The sequence below is a fragment of the Phoca vitulina genome, unplaced genomic scaffold (assembly GCF_004348235.1).
Source record: "Phoca vitulina isolate PV1807 unplaced genomic scaffold, GSC_HSeal_1.0 scaffold11, whole genome shotgun sequence".
NCBI classification, from domain to species: Eukaryota; Metazoa; Chordata; class Mammalia; order Carnivora; family Phocidae; genus Phoca; species Phoca vitulina.
The window spans coordinates 15,978,544-16,002,926 of record NW_022589714.1 but is presented as its reverse complement, the minus strand read 5'-3'; the positions used below and the strand labels follow the sequence as shown (position 1 = coordinate 16,002,926).

At 44.1% G+C, this 24,383-nt stretch overlaps 1 protein-coding gene and 1 pseudogene across 1 annotated transcript; both read right to left on the bottom strand.

The window, feature by feature from the left end:
- Window positions 1–10,297: 10,297 nt before the first annotated feature.
- Window positions 10,298–11,203, bottom strand: DPPA5 (developmental pluripotency associated 5). The gene is made up of 3 exons (XM_032410139.1): window positions 11,092–11,203; window positions 10,821–11,000; window positions 10,298–10,356 (listed from the first exon to the last, which is right to left on the bottom strand). Exons 1-3 carry the CDS (start codon window positions 11,201–11,203, stop codon window positions 10,298–10,300), a joined length of 351 nt encoding a protein of 116 aa, XP_032266030.1.
- Window positions 11,204–15,560: 4,357 nt separating this feature from the next.
- LOC116635761 lies at window positions 15,561–23,295 on the bottom strand (annotated as a pseudogene).
- Between the last annotated feature and the right edge of the window lie 1,088 nt (window positions 23,296–24,383).

Sequence of the window (24,383 nt, the reverse complement as noted above, 5' to 3'; positions counted from 1 at the left end):
ATTCCTTGAATTTATCTTTTAGCATCTTCCCTGTAAAATCAAAATGGGAGAATTCTCACAAATACCTGGCAGGCCTTCCTGGCCACCCCAGGAGCATGTGAAAGGCAATTTCTTTTTTTTTTTTTAATTTTAACCTTCTATTTTATTTTATTTTATTTTATTTTATTAAGTTATGTTAATCACCACACATTACATCATTAGGTTTTTGGGGTTTTTTAAAGATTTTATTTATTTGAGAGAGAGAGAATGAGAGAGAGCACATGAGAGGGGTTAGGGTCAGAGGGAGGAGCAGACTCCCTGCCTAGTAGGGAGCCTGATGCGGGACTCGATCCAGGGACTCGATCCAGGGACTCCAGGATCATGACCTGAGCCGAAGGCAGTCGCTTAACCAAATGAGCCACCCAGGCGCCCCATCATTAGTTTTTGATGTAGTGTTCCATGATTCATTGTTCGTGTGTCCCACCCAGTGCTCCATGCAGTACGTATGAAAGGCAATTTCTTATCCCAAAATTCAAAAGTATGATAACACACTCAGAATGTAAGGCTTTAGGGAAACACACTCATATATTGCTGAGGGTGGGGGAGACACACAAAATGGCACCGCATTTACAGAAGAGAATTTGACCAATATCTAACAAAACTACATATGCACTGACTCTCTAACTCAGCAATTCCCACTTCTAGAAATTTACTCTGAAGATATCACATCCAGGAATACAAATATACATATGCACATGGGTATTTATTGCAGCATTATTTATAATTTATAATTGCACAATATTGAAAACTACATAAATGCCCAAATATAGGAGTGGTTTAATAAACTATGTTATTGGCACACAATGGACTATTATGCAACTATATCAAAAAAATGAGGAAGCTCTTACTTATTAAAGTGATTTCTAGAACTTACTGTTAATCTTTTAAGTGGAAAAAGAAATGTTTATTTTTTTAAACTTTTTTAAGATTTTATTTATTTATTTGAGAAAGAAAGAGAGCACAAGCAGGGGGAGCAGCAGGCAGAGGGAGAGGGAGAAGCAGGCTCCCCGCTGAGCAAGGAGCCCGATGTGGGGTGCGATCCCAGGACCCAGGGATCATGACCTGAGCCAAAGGCAGTCGCTTAGCCAACTGAGCCTCCCAGGCGCCCCAAAAAGAAATGTTTAGAAGAATACACACACACCCATACACATCGATAGTGATGGGGTTCAGGGCAGGCAGACCCAAAATATGCCACTTTGGCATATTGATTATTTTCAATCAAAGCTACTTAAACAGGGGCACCTGGGTGGCTCAGATGGTTAAGTGTCTGCCTTTGGCTCAGGTCATGATTCCAGGGTCCTGGGATGGGGCCCAACGTCGGGCTCCTGGCTCAGCGGGGAGCCTGCTTCTCCCTCTCCCTCTGCCTGACCCCCTGCTCATGCTCTCTCTCTCTCTGCATCTCTGTGTCTCAAATGAATAAATAAAATCTTTAAAAAAAAAAAAAAAAGCTACTTAAACAGCCAGTGCAAGAAGGATACTCTGACCCTCCTTTGTCCTCCTGAAAGCAGAAAATACATCTCCCAAATCTTACCCTCCCTGTACCAGGACACACCCTTATCACCAAAGACAGGGAATTCAGGAGCAAGAACACTGTATAAACCAACCCTGTGACTTTTTCACTAATTTACAACACCAAGCACAAACTTCTTTGTCTCATCAATTCTTCACAAATTTATTGTTTTTTTGTCTAAATAAAACATATAAAGCCTACCAGTTTTGGTTAGTTCTTTGAGTCTCATATTTCATGAGCTCCTGTATGTATGAAATTAAATATTTCTCTCCTGTTAATCTGTCTTATGTCAATTTAATTAGTAGACCAGCCAAAGAACCTAGAAGGGAAGAAGGGAAAAGTTCTCCTGCCCTGCAATAGCAAGTGCACACCTAGAACACAGATTTGGTTTCTAAATAGTATTCCCAATAGTATTCCCAACTAAAAGGAAACAGGAATCCTTAGAGAACTGACTGATTCCAGGACTAGAACAGGGAAGGTACAAAATATGTCTGAAACATCTTGTTTTGCCAGAAAGTAAGCAAATACTTGGTAAAAATGATGGGCATGAAGCTAAAAGACACGTAATCATTATCAGAAGGCTCACCTGGCCAAATCTGGGATAACTGGAATTTCAAAATAAATAATAGTAATAATGGATTATAAACCGAGGCATATTACCAGATACCCCTATACGAGACACACAGCCAGCTCCCTGTAACCTCACTTGCTCTATGACATTGCTCCTTGACTTCAATGCTGCTGCCTAGTTCACAGACGGCTTTTCTACCGTAGCTTCCAAGGGGTGATGTTAGCGCCAGTCACTAACCCTAAAGCACATTACATTAGGGTAAAGGAACCTTGGCCCCGTGGGGCCAAATTGGGGGCAGTACTCACAGCATGTAGCAAGGAAAGAAAGGGGATAATATAGAACTTTGCAGATTATTTGTGTAGTTTTCTACTAATAAAGCATTCTATTATCCCACTCTTCATTTACCTTAGACTACTCTGCCACCCTCTTACAAAACCAAAGGGACCTATGTTGAGTCCACTTCATTCTTCGAGCCTCTCCTATCAGCTTCTGGCTCTGTGCTGGATATCATCATTTTGCACCTTTGTATCCACTCTCCTCCCTTCTCTGCCCCACCCTGTATCCTGGAGGGCTGATCTGCATGGATAGCTATAATATAATATAATATAATATAATATAATATAATATAATAGGCGCCTGGGTGGCTCAGTCATTAAGCGTCTGCCTTCGGCTCAGGTCACGATCCCAGAGTCCTGGGATTGCGCCCCGCATCGGGCTCCCCGCTTGGCAGGAAGCCTGCTTCTTCCTCTCCCACTCCCCCTGCTTGTGTTCCCTCTCTTGCTGTGTCTCTCTCTGTCAAATAAATAAATAAATAAAATCTTAAAAAATAATAATAATATAATATAATATTTCAAAGGACTGAATATATATATTTGAATATATATTCAAATTCATCCCCTATGAATCAATAAAAAAAGTGCAATAGAAAAGAGCAAAAGACAGTCATTTCAAAGAAAAGAAAAGACAAATAACTCGTAAACATATAAAAAGATGCTCAACTTTATTAGTAATCAAGGAAATGCAACTAAAACACAATGAAACTTCATTTCATATCTACCATAGTGGAAAAAATTAAAAGTCTAACAAGACAAAATGGTGGCCGAACATAAACTCTCAGACACTACCTGGGGAACTACAAATTGGTATAACTATTTTGAACATTTCCCAACTCATTTTAAGAGGCCTGTATTACCCTATTACTATAACCAAATGATAGTACCTAAATATAGATGCAAAAATTCTCAAAAAATCTATAACCATATCAAACCCAGCAAGTTATAAAAGGAATAAAATATCACAACTAAGAAGGATAATCCCAGCAAGGCAAGGCAGGTTCAACATTCAAAAATCAATCGATGTTGAGTTCCAGTCCAAGATGGTGACCTAGAAAGACCCTGACCTCACCTCCTCCACAGATAACCAACAAATCTACACCAATTTATAAAGCAATTCCTCCTGAAGAAGAACTAAGGGCTGATTAAACAGCTTCTGCACAACCAAAGACAGACCCATTGAGAATGGCAAGAGAGATGGTAACAAAGGGAACCCCCACCCTCCCCAGCACTGAGAACTACAGCGGGGAGGGATAGTACTGAGGGACTGTGAGCAGGTTTCTCCACCCTGGGGCACAGGGGGGAAAAAAAAAAAGCCTGCAGTTTAAAACGGCAACTATAACATAAAGAAACCAGCCCCAGAACCTTGCCAAATGTCTGGGGAGCTACTGGGACTCTCTCCAGATGACCTCGATAGTACAGACAGAAGCAGGGTCCTGGCACCACAGCTGGCCTTTCACCTCAGCAAGCCCCGGGCTCCTAACCCGCACCAGTGCCAACCATCCCACCAAGGCAGCTCCAGCATGGAGCACACCAGGACACACCCAGTCAGGGCTCACTGCAGCTCCAGCCATTTTGACAAGCTGACACAGGTGCACAGCACCCTGGAACCCTCCAGGGCCATACCACTTCCCTCCAGATAACTTGCCAGGGCACTCCAGGAGCAAAGTACCCAGGCACCCAGCCCACACCTGCCTCAGCTCCAGCTGCCCCACGAGGGTGCCGCCTGCATGGAGCACCCTGAGACACTCCAGCTTGCACCCACTTCAGCTCCAGCCATCCCACCTGGGCAGCCCCAGAACAGAGTGCCCCAGGACTCCAAGCCCCTGCCAGCCAGTCAAAGTCACCATGTACACACAGTCTACATGGGAGATGACATGCACAAGATCATTCCTTCAAGTTTAGAAGTAGCTGTTCTGCCGAATACATAGAAACAAACACAGAAAGTCAAACAAAATGAGGAGACAGAGGAATATGTTCCAAACAAAAGCAAGACAAAACCTCAGAGAAAAAAAAAAACAAAACTAAATGAAACACAGATACTCTACCTGATAAAGAGCTCAAAGTAATGGAGAGAGGGAATGAATTAACTCAGTAAGAACTTCAACAAAGAGAAAGTATAAAAAAGGACCAATCAGCATTGAAGACTATAGTTACTAAAATAAAAAATGCACTAGAGGGAATCAACAGTAAATTAGAGGATTAGTAATCTAGAAGAGAGAGTAATGGAAAGCACCAAGCTGAACAGCAAAAAGAAAAAAGAATTTTTTAGGGGTGCCTGGGTGGCTCAGTCGGTTAAGCATCTGCTTCGGCTCAGGTCATGGTCCCAGGGCCCTGGGATCGAGCCCAGCATCAGGCTCCCTGCTTGGCGGAAAGTCTGCTTCTCCCTCTTTCACTCCCCCTGCTTGTGTTCCCTCTCTCACTGTCTCTCTCTCTCTCTCTCTCTCTCTCTCTCTGTGTCAAATAAATAAATAAAATCTTAAAAAAAAAAAAAAAAGAATTTTTTTAAAAAATGAGGAGGGGTACCTGGGTAGCTCAGTCAGTTAAGCTTCCGACTGGTGAGTTCCAGCACCCGTCCCCAGCATGGAGCCTAATTTAAAAAAAATTTTTTTAAATGAGGATAGATTAAGGGATGCCTTGGACATCAAGTGAACAATCATTCACATTATAGGGGTCCCAGAAGAAGAACAGAGAGACAAAGGAGCAGAAAAATTATTTAAAGAAATAATAGTCAAAAACTTCCCTAACCTGGGGAAGGAAACAGACATCCAGGTTCAGGAAACACAGAGAGCTCCAAAAAAGATGAACCCAGGGACGCCTGGGTGGCTCAGTTGGTTAAATGTCTGCCTTCGGCTCAGGTCATGATCCCAGCATCCTGGGATCGAGTCCCGCATCAGGCTCCTTGCTCAGCAGGGAGCCTGCTTCTCCCTCTGCCTGCCGCTCCCCCACTTGTGCTCTCTCTCTCTCACAAATGAATAAATAAAATCTTAAAAAAAAAAAAAAGGATAAACCCAAAGAGGTCCACACCACAACATTTAATAATTGAAATGTCAAAAATGAAAGATAAAAATTCCTCACCTAGAACTATGAAATTAAAAGCTCTGAAAGTAGGTATGAAAATCTGCATTAAATAAGCATGCCATGTGACTTTATGCTTACTGAAGTTTTTGAAGAGGTACTTGATATTAGAATGACAGATTTTAAATTCCTTGAGGCTGCTTAATACAGGTACCAATTTAGAATGACGTGTGTATGGTGGGGGTGGGAATGATGGAAGGAGTAGGGAGAGTGCTGAAAGTTGATAGACCTAACAGTCTGGAAATTGGTGTCTTGAGAATTGCTTGGGGCGGGGGGAGACCCTTCCCCCCCAAAACATACATATACGCTTGTTGGAATTGGGTCCAAGAACCCAAAATAAGTAAGAATTGAGAACCCTCATTCCCTCTCAATTGATTTAGAAATGGAGGTAGAATCAGATTAAGCAAATTAATTTATTTTAAGTCAATGGCTCTCAAGCCTAGTGGCTTGTTTAAACCACAGGTTGCTAGGCCCCACACCAGAATCTCTGACTGAGTAGGCCTGAGGTAGATCTAAAAATGTGTTTCTAACAAGTTCTCAGGTGATGCCACTACTGCTGACCAATGACCTCCTTCCACTTGGATTTTCTCATTGGTAAAGTGGGCAATAGTGATGTTCTATGGATTAATGAAAATCAAGATATGGAAGTGCTTTTTCATTACATGTGTTCCAAAGTATTATAATCTTGTTGAATGGAGTAAAATGATTTATTAAAGCAATCTAGACAAGTTTTCTCCAGTGTTACAAAATATATCACCCAGTGTGAAAAAGCCAAAAAGTTAATCCAAAGTAATCATTTTGAAAAGTCCGTTATGGGAGTGAGAAGGAGCCATCCTAGGCAATTCATATCTTCTCACCACCCACATGTCCCCTGCTCCGTGGGCCCATCCCACCCACAAAGCCACCATCCTGGACATAGAGGATGGCTCTGGGCACCAGCACTAGATTATCCCCTACCCTTCACCACAGATGAGCCTGGGACCCTCTCCCTCAAACTTTCCAAATGCCTCAAAAAGAAAGAGAGGAATTATCCATCTGTTCCCCCTTTTGGTTCCTTTCTTCAGACCCGAAGCCCTGATTCACTCTAGTTTCTTTGTTGTACTCGTCCCTCTTTAAAGTCCCATGCCTGTGGCAGTTCAGGCTAGGAGTCCTTGAAGGTTAGACATTCTCTTATTTTCCTTTTTCAGCAACACAACTGATCACTATTTAATTTGGCAATTTGATAAAGCTAAATCCTAGATATCCCCAATGCAATGACAATAACCATGCTTTCTATTAAAATTAGGGGGGAAAAATCCCATGAAATTAGGTCCAGCTTTTAGGGTAATCTGGTGCTTCCAAAACTGCTGCAGAGATTCCAGAACATGGCTACAGGACCTGCTAGAGCTGCCTCTCTCTGGACAAACTCTTCCCAAATTCTACGTGCCAAACAGAGAAAACCTCTTATTCCTCATTAACCATACACTTTAATGTTTCAGATTTCGTTCAGGTAAATAACATTCCAGACACCTGGTTTTCTGAAAAGATTTCCTGAAATCCTGAAAATGGTCCCTGGCCACGTCGTCATTTTTGTTTTCTCTCTAGAGCAAGGTTTTTGGGAGGAGGCAAAGTAGACACTCAATAAAAAGTTTCTGGATTTAAAGGAACTGATGGGAGCAGTGGGAAGGCAAGGCAGAGGGATTAGAGAGGAATCAGGATGTAAACTGAGATCCTAGCTGGAGGGGAGATAGGAACTCAATTTCTGTGTGGTTCTGAGGGACTAGAGCTTCTTAGACAAACTCACCACCGGCTTAAAACCCCCGGGTGACTTCCCCAGTTCTTAGCGTGGTCTGCGAGGCCCTGGGCGGACCAGCCCTCCTCCCTTTCCGGCCTTGCCTCCGGTCTGCTCCGCCTTCCTCCCGCCGCAGCCACGCGGCCCTAGCGCCGGTTCCCGACGTTTCCTTTCCACCTGGCCGGCTGACTGCTGACAGCTAACTTGGCTCTCACCCAGAATTGACTTCCTTGGGGAACCTTCCCTGACCCGTGCCCAGGTCCAGTCTCAAGCACCCTCAAGCTCCTCCAAACACTTGGCAGCCGGGAGTCCCATTCCGCACGACGCCCTGGGTACCAGGTGTCCTGGCCGCGCCTCCCCGGGAGCACACGGTGGGGAAGAGCCCTGCCTGGGCAATCCGCGCCAGGAGCAGCCGGGAGCATCTACACCCACTCGGAATCTCTCCCTTCCCCACTCCATGCAGAGTTTCTTGTGACCCTCAAAATTTATATACATATTTAAATGTGAATATATGAATCGTGAGGGGGTGTGATTGATGAGCCTTGGTTTTCTGAATCTGTAAAGTGGTAATATTGAAAGAATTAGGTGAGTCACTAAATACAAGAGCCTGGTGGAGTTCCTGGCACGCCTGAGGCTCTCAGCGTCAGCTATTGTTAACCACGTTTTGGCCAGAGGATTTCACTAGATTGGGTTTTGCTTTTGTTTATCAATTGTTTTGTAAGCAATCCAGGCTTTCCTTGACTACGCCCTGAATTTACCTCCCTTCTAAATCTGGTCAGCGCTAACGCCTGCCCTTCTGTAGGGCAGACCTCCATTTCCATGACAATGAAAGGTGCTCTTAATCCTGTACTTACCTTTGGTGGAAAACAGGCCAAAAGCTTAAAACTCAAGGGGGACAAAAAAAGGCAGCCACCCCAAGACAACTTTTTTTTTTTAATCTTCGGGTTATTCCAGAACTTTTCCTACGAATTTTCTCAAAGTTTTGTGTTTTCTTTTGTAAGGCTGAGAAATCTTCAGTCCAGGGCATGCATGGAATTTATGGCATATGCTTCAATTTCCAAATTTTGCTACTTTGACACAGATTAACCTAAAGCTGTTTTCTACACTTGGAAGCACTGCCCTTAGGGCAGAACTTCTAGCCCTCAAGGGCAAGGGAAGTTTTGTATTTATTCGCATCGCAGAGTTTGAATTCCCAACTCTCCGGTTTACATTTTCACACACATTCACTGCCAACTGATTGAAGGGTGCACTAGCTGAGGACCACTTGAGGGAGCCACAGCCGCTGGTCCATAAAGCAGACGCAAGAAGTACGGAACTCAGGAAGCCTGCACCTAATCGATCAGCAAAAAAAAAAGTTTGCCAATCATCTCTGGGTGAGCTTGTGGAGAAACTTGCAATCTCATATATTGCTGCTGGGTGCAAAATTATTTCAACCCCTGTGGAAGGCAGTTTGGTAATAGCAAGCAAAATTATGTATACGATTTCCTCTCTGGACCAGCAATTTTCCCTCTATTTATAGGCCTACAGAGTACTTGCACACTTGCAAAACAATGACCTTGAAGGTATTCACCACAGCTATGGAAAGCCAAAGATTGGGAACAACCCAAAAATTCTTTGGTAGGGAACCAATTAAATGGAATCATGCCCAACTATAAGGGAGGGAAAGAATCTACATTTATGATTGTAACTGTATTTTTAAAAAAACTCTGGAATGAAAGAGTACACAAGAAAATAAAGCTTTTTATTTTTGGAAAGTAGAAGTATGTGCATAAATGGATAATTATGAGGATAATTTTTTTATAATCCTATAATGGATAGGAAACTTTTCTATCATTTTGGTATTCTGATCCATATGAATGTAGTATCTATTAAAAATTTATAAGTAAATGTAAATATTAGTGTTACTTAAGAAAATGCTGTTTATTCCAATACAGCAACAAGTATTCTCCACTTAGTCCATAGTTCTGTCTCATTATATTGCATATCAGCTCGTGGTCTTCTATTAAGCTTACAAGCATATAAAACTACTACCCTCTGTCTCTGTCAAATAAATAAAATCTTAAAAAAACAAAAACTACTACACTGAGAAGGTACTGACATTTCTATGTTTTGGAAAATACTTGCTTTTCATTTTACACATGTCAACCTATTATAGAGTTATTTTTAAAAAACAATCCAGGTCAGGGGAGCCTGGGTGGCTCAGTCGGTTTTAAGTGTATGCCTTTGGCTCAAGTCATGATCCCAGGGTCCTGGGATCGAGCCCCTCATCGGTCTCCTTGCTCAGTGGGGGAGCCTGATTCTCCCTCTGCCTGCCGCCCCCCCTGCTTGTGTTCTCTCTCTCTCTGACAAATAAATATATAAAATCTTAAAAAAAAAAAAAAGAATCAAGGTCAGTTCCAGACAATATCACATTTCCCCCAAAATTGACTGGGTTTTGATCAAAGCTGCATCTCAAAACCAAACTCCTATGCCTTTTTTTAAATTTATTTGACAGAGAGAGACACGGAGAGAGAGGGAACACAAGCAGGGTGAGTGGGAGAGGGAGAAGCAGGCTTCCCACCGAGCAGCGAGCCCGATGTGGGACTCGATCCCAGGACCCTGGGATCATGACCTGAGCCGAAGGCAGAAGCTTAATGACTGAGCCACCCAGGCACCCCCTCCTATGCCTTTTAACCCTAACCATGTGTGCTCTTGGACCTTTTTCTAGCTTTGAAGGTTTTATTTAAGGGTTAAGCTCAAGGGCCACCTTGGCTGTGATGTTATCGCCAATACTTCAAACATCAAGGAGCTATTTATTTAAAATTTTATTTTAATTAGCAAACCTGGGGCGGGGGGGGAGCCACATTAGGACTCAGAGACAAAGGTGGAGACCCAAAAATCAGCTGGTTTTTCCTTGTCAGGCCGGAGCAGAATTTCAACCAGACCACATCCATTCCAACTCTGGAGACAGTTTACTCTTTAAATCCTGATCCAGGTACGTTGGTTGCAAACTGGCTTCACTTCATCCAAGGACCTAGCTCTAGGGCTTTCATGGCATCCTCAAGTTTGAGCATCCCTGCACCAGAAAGCAACAAGTGTGCATGAGGGGAGAGGGTAAGAGCCTGGACAGTTCTCAGCCTCTTTCAGGGTTCCTTTCTGGGACTTCCCAGCCTGGCATTCTGCACCTGGGATTCTTGGGAACGTCAGAAGGTGGGGCCGCTGAGCCCATTCCAATATCCCCCAAGAAGCTAGGGGGAGTGTTGGGAGGGAGATTAAGAACTGGGATCAGGTCTCAGGTAACACTTCCCTATGAGGCCAGGCCGCCTCTCACTGGTCTCACTCCAGGGTCTCTAGAACCAACAGACGTTATTACAGCATCTCAGGGGCAGCCCAGATATGGAGGGCCGCCCCTGGTGAAGCTGAGGTGCGGGTGTTGGTTGCGGGGAGAAGAGAGGGAGAGAGGAGAAAAGGGCTACAGGAGAGGGAGTAAAACCACCCACGCGTCCCCAGGCCAAAGCACCTCGTCCCCAAGCCTCTCACCTCGTTCCTGTCGCTGGCGGTGCCATTCGGCCATGGACTGGAGCATCCACTTGGCCCTGAGCTTATACAAGTAAGAGCCATAAACCACGATCTCCGTGAGCTCCGAGGATTCCAGAACCTTTAGCTCGAGCATGACTTTGCTCACTTGCTCGATGTACGGGATTCGAGATCCAGCTGGGCCTGTTTGGGGAAGAATATGAGCGCTTAGGCCCACGGAGAGAGACCAAGACGCCCGAGCCAGGGCACCCAGGTCAGGACTGGGCTCACTCACCAAACATAGCTTCCAAGAGCTGCGTCTGGACCTGCAGCACCTCGGGATCTTTCAAGTCTTCGGGAGCTTTCACCCACGGTGGAATATCTTTTCGTTCTGGTAGCGTCCCCATCTGGACTGCCTCAAAACTAACCACGCTCCAACCTAAGCTAGGCCTGAGTCGCCCGGGCCACCGCGCCGAGAGGTGAGCACCGGAGAGGGCCCCGCCCACAACAAGCCCCGCCCACAACAAGCCCCGCCCCCTGCCTGGCGGTCCGGTCTCCCACTCAGAACGCTCCGCTAGCCCGCCTGCGCTTTGGTCTTGCACGTGACCATCTCCGTCACTTTACCCTCTCCCCAGTACCGGTGGGCCCAGCCATTTCCGAGTTTATAAGGGTTTCCACCTGTATTGACTCGTTTCTTCCACACCGGAATCTCTTGGCCTTGGGAGTGCATGGGGAGAGGGCAACGTCAACTCTTCCCCAGGGAACAAGTGATTGGGCCTGAACCCTGGAAAGACGAAAATCCAAGCCTTGAGGGTGTGAGGCCCACCGGGGAGCTGCCAAATCAAGTTCCTGCCTCCCACGTTCCAAAGGAGGGTCCCACTTCCCTTGGGCCTAAGGGAGCTAAACCCCGAGGCTTCACTTCACGGAGACCCCTGCAACCTCCGGGGACTCGGGAGTAATTCCTGCCATTTAACGAAGGCGAAAAGGAAATTCAGAAATTCCTTATCTGCAAGGCACGTGATGGGGTCACTAAAGTGCTCTTACTGTTCGCCGTCCTTGAAGCCCCAAAGTCTGGAACTTTTCAGTCTCTTCCAATTTCAGAACTCATGAGTGCCCCACCTGGACACTTGGGCCCAAACTCTATAGGCCAGACTTTTTTTTTAAGATTTATTTATTTATTTGAGAGAGAGCCAGCGAGCATGGGTAGGGGCAGAGGGAGAAAGAGAATCCTCGAGCTGACTCCCTGAGGAGCATGGAGCCCGATGCTGGTCTCACCCCAGGACCCTGAGATCATGCCCTGAGTGGAAATAGAGTCAGCCACTTAACTGCCTGAGCTACCCAGGCACCCCTGTATAGGCCAGGTTTCTGCTTCTAAACAGTTTTATTCATTTAAAAAACATATTGCTTGAAGTGATGCACTAGATTCAGACGTTAAGAGTGTGATTTCAATGTTTTATAGCTTCACAGATGTGGAAATGAAGCTGCCTTTTCCCAAGACCGTGTTCTGATAACCTCCAATCCCATCAGCTGACTATTATGACTATCTCTTAGGGCAGACTTCTTCACATTCAGTCAAAGAACTGTGGATTCTTGGGCCACTGGGTGGCTCAGTCAGTTGAGCATCCACCTCTTGATTTCAGCTCAGGTCATGATCTCAGGGTTGTCAGCACAAGCCCTGCATTGGGTTCCATGAGTGTGGAGCCTACTTAAAAAAAAAAAAAAAAAAACTACAACTGTATGTGAATCTACAATTATCCCAAAATAAAAAAGTTTAATTTTAAAAATGAAGTCAGAATTTAAAAATTTCAAAATCTGTCTGAATTTCAGTTGCCATCTTGGGACCCCTTTCTAGCTGCCATACACCATTGTGTTCTGTTGGTAATGAAAGCTGGATATTTAAGAGACTTAAAGAGAACATTGTGGTACAAAATGATTTATATTATGTTCTCACATAAAGATCTTTTCCTGCTTAATGCCATTCACATTAAAGTCTACTAGATATTATTTAAACACTGTCACTCCAGGTTTGTTTCTTTCTTATTGTCTTAATTCATTTGCTTTTCTTTTCTTAGAGAATGATTATGTCCTTTTGCATTGAGTGTCTCTATTAAGTAGCAAATAATTGGATATTTTAATCCACTCAGGTTTAATTTTGGCTGAAAACTTTTAAATCATCTGAGTGTGTTATTAGGCTAGGCTTTTCCATCATCTAAACACTCCCTACCCCCCAACACTTGTCACTAGCTATAAAAGTAAATACTTTCTTGACTAAAGAAGGGATGGGAGTGATGCAGGGGATGGGAAGGTGACAGATATCTTCCAAAAAGCTGAAATCAGAGTTTTCCTGGTAGCATTCCAGAGCAGCTGGTGGCTCCTTTTACCTTAAAAATAATTAATTTTGATGATTTACTTTTCAGACCTATAACATACTATATGGACACTGGAGCCAGATGCATCCATATTGACAATTACTACTTGTATTATTTCAAGTGGGATGTGTGGGTGATGATAAAAAGCTTTCTAGAGTGGACTTTGGTGTTTTTGAATCTCGACCATAAGAGGAGATACAAAGCAGGAATAGAAAGACCTAAAATAGAACTAAAGATGCAATTAGAAATACTCTTTTTTGTTGTTTTTTTTTTTGTTAGTATAGGGAAATTTTATTTCTACGGTAGCATTTATTTTGGTTATGGAAAAATAACACTATTTTAAAGTCAAGGTAATGAAGCAGAAATATATTTTTTTCTCATATGTCCATACTCAAATATCACATATGGTTTCAAGACATTCTTAAATTAACAAGGAACAAATGCAGAATCCAAGTAGTATCTGTCAACAGAAGAGCTGTATTAAAGCTACATTATCAGCCCTAGAAATCAGAAAATTCAAAGTGATCCCTTGCAGTGATTCTCAACTTTACTGTGCATCAGAATCACCGGGATTGTGGAAAAAGCACCTTCAGGAGACTGAAGGCAAATCACCCAGTTAAGCAAGCCCTTGATCTCAGAATAAATACCAAAGGGACCGAAGATACAAACTCCGTTCCTCAGAGAGGGGCAAAGACAAAATACACCATGATATGAGATCAGGCTTTCACTTACTGTGTTACTTCTCTGAGCCTCAGATTCAGGAAAATAATGCTACTCTCAAAATTGTTCTACAGATTAAATCAGATAGTGTGTGATAAGTGCTTCCCTAACTCATTCATCAGCTACTATCATTATTTCATCATTATCATCATCATCATCATCATTATCTTATAGAGAGGGCATCCTCCTCCAGCCCCCATTCTGACTCCCACATAGCTATTAATATTTATTTTAAAAATAACCACTAAGGGCACTTGGGTGGCTCAGCTGGTTAAGTGGCTCGGGTCATGATCCCGGGGGCCTGGGATGGAGCCCCATGTCGGGTTCCCTGCTCGGTGAGGAGCCTGCTTCTCCCTCTCCTCCCCACTCTTGCTCTCTCTTGCTATATCTGTCTCTCTCTCTCTCTCAAATATAAAAATAAAATATTTTTTAAAAATAAAAAATAACTCGCTGATTTCAAGCTCATGGACTACTAGTACCATTTTTATATTGGTACCATTTTTACTAGCTTCAACCATTCACTTATATTAAGATTTCAGTACATGGTTGAAATGACAATTTTTCTATCTAAACTAAGACGATGAAGTCAAAGAAAAAAGGGAACTAAAACTTAAAAAGTATGTGTTGCTTCTAAAGCATCAATAACTAGATGAATGAACTGCTTTTCCAAAGTGACCCATTTTAGACGATCTCTGATGTTCCCTGTATTATTTTCTCAATCTCAGGTTATTTATAGATGGAAATATGGCAATAAAATACCTATAATCTTCATCACTTCCTATGTTCAATATACTACACAGTAATGTTACATGGTTAAAGTTTTTGGCCATTTATGTAACTACCTTAATATCTTAAATATCTAAGGCTTTAATATTCTGAAATTATAAACCTAAGCTATAGAGGTACACACGCTAGGAAAGCGTTTCTCAACCTCAGCAAAATTGACATTTTGTGTTGGATAATTCTTTTTGGTGGAGGGCTGTCCTGTGCATGGTAGGATATAGGTAGGCATCTCTGGCCTCTACCCACTACATATCAGAAGCAACCTTTTCCACTCCCCCATTTTGAACCAAAAATGTCTCCAGATGTTGCCAAATGTCTTTTGGGGGTCAGAATTACCCCTCCCCCCACCATCAAGAACCGCCAAGCTAGGGGCGCCTGGGTGGCTCAGTCATTAAGCGTCTGCCTTCGGCTCAGGTCATGGTCCCAGGGTCCTGGGATCGAGCCCCACATCGGGCTCCCTGCTCTGAGGGAAGTCTGCTTCTCCCTCTCCCACTCCCCCTGCTTGTGTTCCCTCTCTCTCTGTGTCTCTCTCTGTCAAGTAAATAAATAAAATCTTAAAAAAAAAAAAAAAAGAACCGCCAAGCTAGAATTTTACATAGACATAATTGTAAACTGAGTGCACAGATTATACAAGATTCTATGCAATTTTACTATTCAAAGAGTACAGCACATTAGTTTTTGCTATACTATTTATGCTAGGGCACATAGTTTTTATGTAATGTACTATTTAAGTATACAGTTACCCACACATAGCTATCTTTTTCCTATTGAAAACACTGACATTAAACAGGAAAAAAAAAAACATAGCTAATCTTGCAACCATTTTTATATTACCCAATATAGAGAAAAACCTATGGTTTACAAACATTTGCTAAATGGAGACCAAAATAAATCATTGCAAGTGTCCTTCCTTCTGAATTTGCAGTCTCTTTTTCTCTACTTGTAAGTGTTCTTTTTCAATCTGCAGCTTCTCTGATTCAAACTTTAAGAACTGTAACCTATCTTTTTCCAGTTGTAAGCGTTCTCTCTCAAGTTTCAATTCTCTGTTTCTATGTCCTGTGGTTGAAGTATGGACTTTTGTCCTTGGTCAAGTTCATTTTCCAAAGAGGGGTTGTCAGAGTTGACAATCTGTAGCCTCGACTTCTCTCTCTCATTCTGTGGCCCCTCCTTGCCGATCTCTAGGTGTTCCTTTTCTACCTGCGGCCTTTCAGCCTCAATATCCAGGCGTCGTTTTTCCAACTCCAGTTTCTGTTTCTCTATGTTTACCAGCAAATGGGGGTCATCATATGCAGACCTAAATGGTTCAGAGTAAAAAAGTCATCGATGTGGGGGAAATCAGGAAGTTCATTTTCCCTCCTGGAATCTGGTATGACTGATGACAACACTTCTTCCTCCTCAATCTCAAAATCGGGGCTCTGGGGATCTCTCTCTTCCTCTTGCACCTTAACCTCAGTTAAGGATCCACCTGCATCCCTAAAATCTGCCACATTTTACCAATCAAAATTTGTATCATTTCAGAATCCAATCTTTTCATCTATCTCTTCAGTGAGAGAGTCATCTAAATCAGATGTGGGAAGGAGACATCCTGAACCAGCCAGCTTAATGTTCTTGTTCGCTTCATCCTCTTCCTCTTCACAGGTGCCCGCCAGTCAAGGTCAAGGTACCTTATTTTCACTTCCTTCCCTGTCCTCTGTTCTCCTTCTCCTATGGCATTGACACCCTGCGCAATCTCCTCTCAAGCCAGCCACTTCATCATGTTGTTATATTGAACTGCTTGGAAAAAATTACTTCTTTTCTTTTTGCAATTTCTTGCAAAAGGGTCTGAGTTTCTTGAACATCAAAATTGCTTTTCCTTTTCTTTTTCAACTGCTTCGTTTTCCTAACTTAAATGCAGAGTTTTTACAGTAAGGAAAGAGGTGAAAAGTGAAAAATGCTACAAAGAACAAGAATCAAAGGCAATCCCTTGTTGGCACTTTGTTTATATCAGAGTTTTTGGATGCCTGGGTGGCTCAGTCAGTTAAGTGTCTGCCGTCAGCTCAGGTCATGATCCCAGGGTCCTGGGATCGAGTCCTGAAACAGGCTCCTTGCTCAGCGGGAGCCTGTTTCTCCCTCTGCCTGCTGCTCCCCCTACTTATGCTCTCTCTCTCTCTGACAAATAACATCTTTTTTAAAAAATAAAAAATAAATCAGAGTTTTCCGCTCATCTAGTAACACAGGCAGGTTGGATCATTCCTATGTTGCAGCACACTTCAAGGAATTACTGAAGTGAAAACTTGGCTTTTTCCTTCCTCTAGTATTTGCTCTGCCTCTATGAGGATCTGGGAGATGGTAGCCCACTTGCTCCAAAGGTCGTATGTTCAATACACAACACTGTGAGTAATCCTTGTAAAGATGATATAGCACCAATGGCATATTATACCTGGGCAATTTTTTTCAAGGACTAATACTTGAGAATGAAGTTCCTGCAACCCCGTCGCACCTCTGCCAGACTGCCTCTAAGGTGGGTCAGAAATACTCAAGAAAGGAAAAAAAAAAAAAAAAAAACTCAAGAAAAGAACATAATTCCTGAAAATCAAGTTTGGGTAAGTTATTTAACCAACTGAAATTACCTTTTATCCTTTAGTCACCTTTATAGCACCTACTGTATACTCCTGAGGGTATACACTTGACTTTTTTTTTATAAAGATTTTTTATTTATTTCTTTGACAGAGAGACACAGTGAGAGAGGGAACACAAGCAGGGGGAGTGGGAGAAGGAGAAGCAGGCCTCCCGCTGAGCAGGGAGCCCAATGCGGGGCTCGATCCCAGGACCCTGGGATCATGACCTGAGCCGAAGGCAGACGCTTAACGACTGAGCCACCCAGGCGCCCCTACACCTGACTTTGACATCCCATTTCCATCACCTTTCCCCAACTGTCCACAAGAGCAGGGACTCAGTAAAGGCTGTATAAGTTTGATCATTCTTCTTGTATTTATTTGAATTGATCAAGAATGTTTCACTTATGTTTTAAGATGTAAACCAATGTAAATGTTATTTTTCATCATTAGTCACCACCTAGTTCCATTTATTAAATATTTTCTAACTTACTGTTTAATGCTGTCTACTTAATCACTTACGGGTACATTTTTGCATATAATTGAACTTTTTATAAGTTCTCTGCTCTTTCCCATAGCTGGCAATTTCTAGTTGGTTGTTTTTTTTTTCTTTTTTCACTAAAGTCACACACAATTCAAGGTTCTGGCATTCTAAATATGAGGCCACTGTAGAAAGAACTATTGCTTTATAATGTGTTTTTAAACTTGAAGGCTTAAGTTTGTCTCACTTAGAACTTTTTGCTTCTTTCCACTATACCAGGTATCATCTGGAAATGCCTAGTCATTGCAGTCTCTTCTCTAGAACCATCACTGGTAATTGCACAGGAACTTCATTATCATCCTCTAGTTTCCACAGACTCACATAAAAACATGCTTTTCCCATTAAAAGACACACACACACACACACACACACACACACATTCCTTCTGTGTGTGTGTCTGTCTGTCTGTCTGTCTATCCCTCTCTCAGGAGAAGTCAAGCCTTTGACAGAACTGGGTACTTGGTAAGGACTAAAGTTCTAGCTCTCCCTAAATTTCCCTCATGCCCAAGTCCTCACTTCCAGCCTAAAAACCACCAGCCATATAGAAGAAATTAAAACTATTCATTCACTCATCAAAGAGTAAGTGCCTACAGTATGACAGACATTTTGAAAGATGCTGGGTACACTCCTGAAAGACAATCTCCGTCCCCAAAAGGAGAAGAAAAACAAAAGAAGCAATTGTAATATGATGTCACAAGTACTTGGATGGGGTAAGCATGAGGATATAGTTAGAGAACAAAAGAAAGTCAGCAAGTCCTCAAGGAGTTTATCAATCAAGGTTCACCAAAGAAACAGAACCAGATACACACACACAAAGAGATTTATTTCAAGGAACTGGCTTATGGGATTGTGTAGCTGGCAAGTCTGAAATTTGTAGGGCAGGCTGGCAGGGATGATAAAGTTTTGAGTGGTGATAATTCCAGAACATTGTGAATACATATAATGCCACTGAATTGTACATGTTACAAATGGTTGAAAGGCTAGGACAGGAGCTGATGTGACAGAATTCCTTCTTCCCTAGGGAAACCTGCTGGATTTTGTGATGTCTCCACCCCCTCTAAGCTGGCCCTCTGTTAAGAGTGGGGAAAAAACCCGCATCCTGCCCGTGCAGTACAAACTTAACGAAGAAGTGTTTTCTTCCAATCTCAAACAATAAGGGAAACTAATCTATTAGAATAAAAATAATAGAGCCTAAAGGCTGTGGAAAAGAAATGGAGGGGTGGACTGGGATGCCTGGTTGGTTCAGTTGGTTGGGCATCTACCTTTGGCTTAGGTCATGATCCCAGGGTCCTGGAATCGAGTCCCGCATCAGGCTCCTTGCTCAGCGGGGAGCCTGCTTCTCCCTCTGCCTGCCGCTCTCTCTGCTTGTGCTCTTTCTCTCTCTCTTACAAATAAATAAATAAAATCTTTAAAAAACAACAACAACAAAAAAACTTAAAAAAAAAAAAAAGGAAAGAAATGGAGGGGCAGAAAGAAAAGTCACTGGCCACACTCTTGCGGCAGAAGCATTAAGATGAGGCAAGCTAGGTCCAAATGAGTCCAGCCATGTCCCCACCTCAGGGGCCACCTCAGACTTTGGGATCCTGCTCCTGGTCTGTGATCTGCTCAACTCCAACTACGGGGCCAATATAGACTTGGGGATGTGGTTGGGGTTAGAGTGAGCTCTGGCAGCACCTCTTCCTCAGGGCCTACTGTAGCACCTAGAAGGAAAGGAGAAAGGCACGCCATTTCCCTCCCACGTGTACAGTAATCACCTAATGCGGGGTAGAGGGTAGGATCCAGGGCAGTTGCCCAGAATCTGGGGTCTATCACAAAAACCTAGCCGGGCCAATTTGGCCCTTTGTGGGGCAAGCTCAAGGGCTGGGGTGGAAGGTATCCAGGCTGCAGTGGGTCAATTCCTGCCCCTCTCTCCCTTCACTTCACTACCTGTGGGAGCCATTCCCTCCCTTGTCCCACTCTGTGCCAGGAACTGGCTGTGAGGGCCTGCCATGTTAATGATCATGAATATGTTGGCCTGTGGGGGGTGGGGGGAAGCGGATGAGACTGCACTAGGGTTCTCAAGAAAAAGTTCTACTCATATCTCCCTCAGTGAATGTTGGATGTAGACAAACATACATGCTCAGAGCTTCCAATTAGTTTTTTACTAGACAAACAAAAACAATATAGGGCAGATGAAAAAGAAAAGAAAAAGAATAGCAGTCCAGAAGGCCAACTTTTAAATAACAGGAGTTCTAGAAAGAGGTAAGAGGAAACACAAGGAAAAAAATGTTTAATAAAATAATCGAAGAATATCTCCCAAAGATTAAGATCAGAATGGCCTAAACTTCTCAAAAGCATCACTGGAAGCTAGCAGACAATTAAGTGAAGCATGAAATTTTGAGGGAAAAATTATTTCAATCAAGAATTCTAAGACCAGGGGCGCCTGGGTGGCTTAGTCGTTGGGTGTCTGCCTTTGGCTCAGGTCATGGTCCCAGGGTCCTGGGATAGAGCCCTGCATGGGCTCCCTGCTCAGCAGGAAACCTGCTTCTCCCTCTCCCTCTCCCTCTCCTTGTGTTCCCTCTCTCGCTGTGTCTCTCTCTGTCAAATAAATAAATAAAATCTTAAAAAAAAAAAAAAAAGAATTCTAAGACCAAATGTTCAATCTACTGTGTGGATGGAATAAAAATATTTTCCAGGGGTGCCTGGGTGGCTCAGTCGTTAAGTGTCTACCTTTGGCTCAGGTCATGATCCCAGGGTCCTGGGATGGAGCCCCACATTGGGCTCACTGCTCAGCAGGAAGCCTGCTTCTCCCTCTCCCACTTCCCCTGCTTGTGTTCCCTCTCTCTCTGTGTCTCTCTCTGTCAAATAAATAAATAAAATCTTTAAAAAAAAGAAAAAAATATTTTCCAACATGCAAGGCCTCAAAATATTCATTCTTCCTCAGAAAACAATAGATTTGCTCTATCAAAATGAAAGGAAGTCTCTCTCTGAAGAGAAGTAAAATAATGAAACCATTGCCTCAAATACCATGAACTTGGTGAGAGAACCTCTGGGTTCTCAGGCTGAATGCAGCCCAGGGTAAGGCCAGTGTAAACTACCACCAAGAGTCCAAATTCCTTACCCCTTACCTGAAGTCTCTCACTACCTTCCCCAAACCCATTCACTCCCCAGACACAGAAACACTCCCAAGCATTTGTCTAAGGCAGGTAGTAAAAAGCAATGAAAAGGGTTAATCTTTTTACTACTGAAAACGCCTTTTTATTTATTTTTTTTTTTTTTAAAGATTTTATTTATTTATTTGAGAGAGAGAGAATGAGAGAGAGAGAGCGCACATGAGAGGGGGGAGGGTCAGAGGGAGGAGCAGACTCCCTGCAGAGCAGGGAGCCCGATGCGGGACTCGATCCCGGGACTCCAGGATCATGACCTGAGCCGAAGGCAGTCACTTAACCAACTGAGCCACCCAGGCACCCTGAAAACGCCTTTTTAAAGCTAATTTTTTAACCCAAACGAGACTCCAAAACTGAAGGGACAATGAGTAATAATGAAATAACTGTGTATGTTATATATGTAATTTTAAAGTCCTGTAGAAGAGGCAATCTATCTGTCAAAACAATCAGACAGCCTTTGAAAATTAAAGGAACATTATAGCTAGAAAACTGACACCTATGAAGTTTATAAGTGAACTTCTAAACTCTAAACCACCTTTCCCTTGGTTCCATGAAAGAACACATTTTATTTCAAAATTTCACTTGAAGCTTATTCTGTTGTTGTGGACTACTGCTCTTAAGTTCCACCTGAAAAAATATATTTCTCATTTTAATAAACCTAGCACATTAGGCATCAGCATCTCCTGCCACAACTGTCTTCAATGCTTCCACTTTATGTTTCGGTCTCCTTACCAGCTTGCAAGTCTCTATTTCTTCGTTCGGCCTGAACTAATTGTGCCCACAACTCTGCCTCTAATTTTCTCCTTCCTTCCTGGAATTCAGCTACCTCATCCTCAGCTTCCTGCAAGCTAATCAGAAACAAAGTAGGAAAGATATCTATAGTAAAAACCATGAGTTCTACACAAATGAGAGATTCCTTTTAAACAAAATTATTTACACTATGGTTTTAATTCTCAAGTATTTCTATACCCAACTCTAAAACTTCAATGAAGTAAAAGATCTCTACACATGCACTCCACACGCATACACATAAATGACAATAACATGCATAGAACCCTAAGTGTTTTCTTATGCTAACTAAGAAACAATATGTTATCCTATATCATCAAAGAGATTACAGACTAGAGATTTTCATGGAAATACCTCCTGGATTGGATTCTTGTTGGCAACACTGATGGGACCTTAAAATTCAATTTATAGTTGCTATGTTAGTGAGTCCATAACCTCCAGAGGGGACAGTTATGAAGCCCAGATCCCCGGGTGTCAGTTATACACACATTCAATCATTCTGCCTACCACAGAAGTTTATAACTCCATCCTGTGATCCTGTGAATGGATTTTGCCCTTTTTTTGCTCTCAATTCATATTCTGCTTAGTTCTCAAGACTTTTGATGTTGTCACACACCTACAAATTTCTCACTCACTTCTTTGGCCTACAGAACTCCCATGGAGGATACAAGGATGAGCCTGAGTTCTGGGGATCTCTCACTGCTGGGTCTGGGCATGACACCCCAACTACTGATTCAAGAGCAATACAGCTTTATCTTCCTGAGTAGCAATCAATGGGTAATGCTTTAAGCTGGACAAAAAAACCAAGACACAGAAATATTGTATTACTTAGAGAATTAAAAAAAGTGTCAATGGATTCAAAAAAGTTTCAATGGATTCCTCTGTGGCGCCCAAACCACATAGACCATATACTGCTGGGTGTGCTCAACTGTCTCTGACAGGTTAAGGAAGAAGCTGGAAATGTGATGGCCTCTGGGGAGGCAACTCAGTGGTCAGGGTTCAGGAGGAAGTGGGACTTACTTTAGCCCTTGAATACCTTAAGCTTTGACTTTTTCCATATATTTCATTAGGTTTTCCACGGAAAAGTCATTCCAACCCCTCAGGAATGCTGGTCCCCTTAGAACCGCGGGAAGGCACGTGTGTCTCCGCACAGACTAGTTCGCTTCTCTTAAAGGTATTGTCCTGACGCTGGATGTTCCCTACCTCTCTGCGGCTGCCCGCACCTCCCAGAGGCCAGCTTTCCAGACAGAGCTCCCACGCGGCCGCTCCGCCTCTGGCTTCCAGAGCCTGGGAAAAGGGCGGGTCCCGAGCAATGGCCCCTCCTAGAGCGCCCAGGTGCTCGGCTCAGCGCACTCGGGCGATCTCGGGAAGAAGCCCCAGCAGCGGAGTTTGGGAGGTAAGGGCTGGAATCCAATGAAAAGGGCGCGGATGGGGAGGGGCTTGCCAAAAGCCCTTGAAATGAGGCCCTGGCCCCGCCGCAACTGCGGCAGCTGGTCCCAACCTCGGCCTTCGGGTTGGCAGCCGCACAGCCGCTACCAGCAAGGCCTGCTGCAGCATGGCCACTCCCAGGCGGTTTCCGACGCTCGTGCAGCTGGAGCAGCGAGAAGGGACGCTGTTCACGGTGCTCGGTAACCTCACCAAGCAGCCCTACTGGTTCCACTCCGAGTACCTGAAGAGTCCGAAGGCAGTTCACCTCGAGGCGTGGCTGGTGGAAGCGATCTTCGGTGAGTGGGTCCGAGAGGGGTGCCCAATGCGGTCTTTCCCTCTCCTCTCCCCAGGGCAAGCCTCTCCAGTGGCCCTAGCCGCAATCCAGCGCTGCCTCCTCCCGCCGCCTTCTCCTCCCAAATCCCACCCCTCACAGCCTCTTTGCTTCCTGCGCAGGCCGGGGAGGAGAGCACATCCCACACGTCGAGTGTGTGTCGCAGACCCTGCTTCACGTTAATCGGTGGGACCCCGAGGGCGAGGCTGAGATCTTGATATTTGGTCGGCCTTATTACCAGAAAGATGTATCCAAGATGATCATGAATTTGGCTGACTATCACCGCCAACTCCGGGCACAAAGTACGGAACCAGATAAATAGGGGCACCCCGCGCAGGCCAGGGTTCCTTGGGAGGGATCCTGATTGATGCTTTCTGGATGAAACCGAGCAGCGGTCTCATCCTCTCAGTCCGTCCAGGAGAGAGATTTCTTCTTGCAAGGGGATCTAGAAGGCCAAATTGACCTCAAATCCCGGACCCCAACCCCCCAGCCCATACGGATGAATCCTTTTGTGGAAAGAGTATGGGGACACAGGTAAGGTCTCCACACTGTTGTTCCAGGCTCAGAGAAGGTCCCTGCCCAGGACGCAGCGACCCAGCGGTCCCCCGATGCTTCCCGAGAGGCCGCAACCCAGCGGTCCCCCGACGTTGCCCGGGAGACGGCGACCCAGAGCTCCCCGAAGACTGCCCGGGAGACGGCGACCCAGAGCTCCCCGGAGACTGCCCGGGAGACGGCGACCCAGAGCTCCCCGAAGACTGCCCGGGAGGCAGCGACCCCGAAGTTCCCCGACACTGCCCGGGAGGCGGCGACCCAGAAGTTCCCCGACACTGCCCGGGAGACGGCGACCCAGAGTTCCCCGAAGGCTGCCCGCGAGGCGGCGACCCAG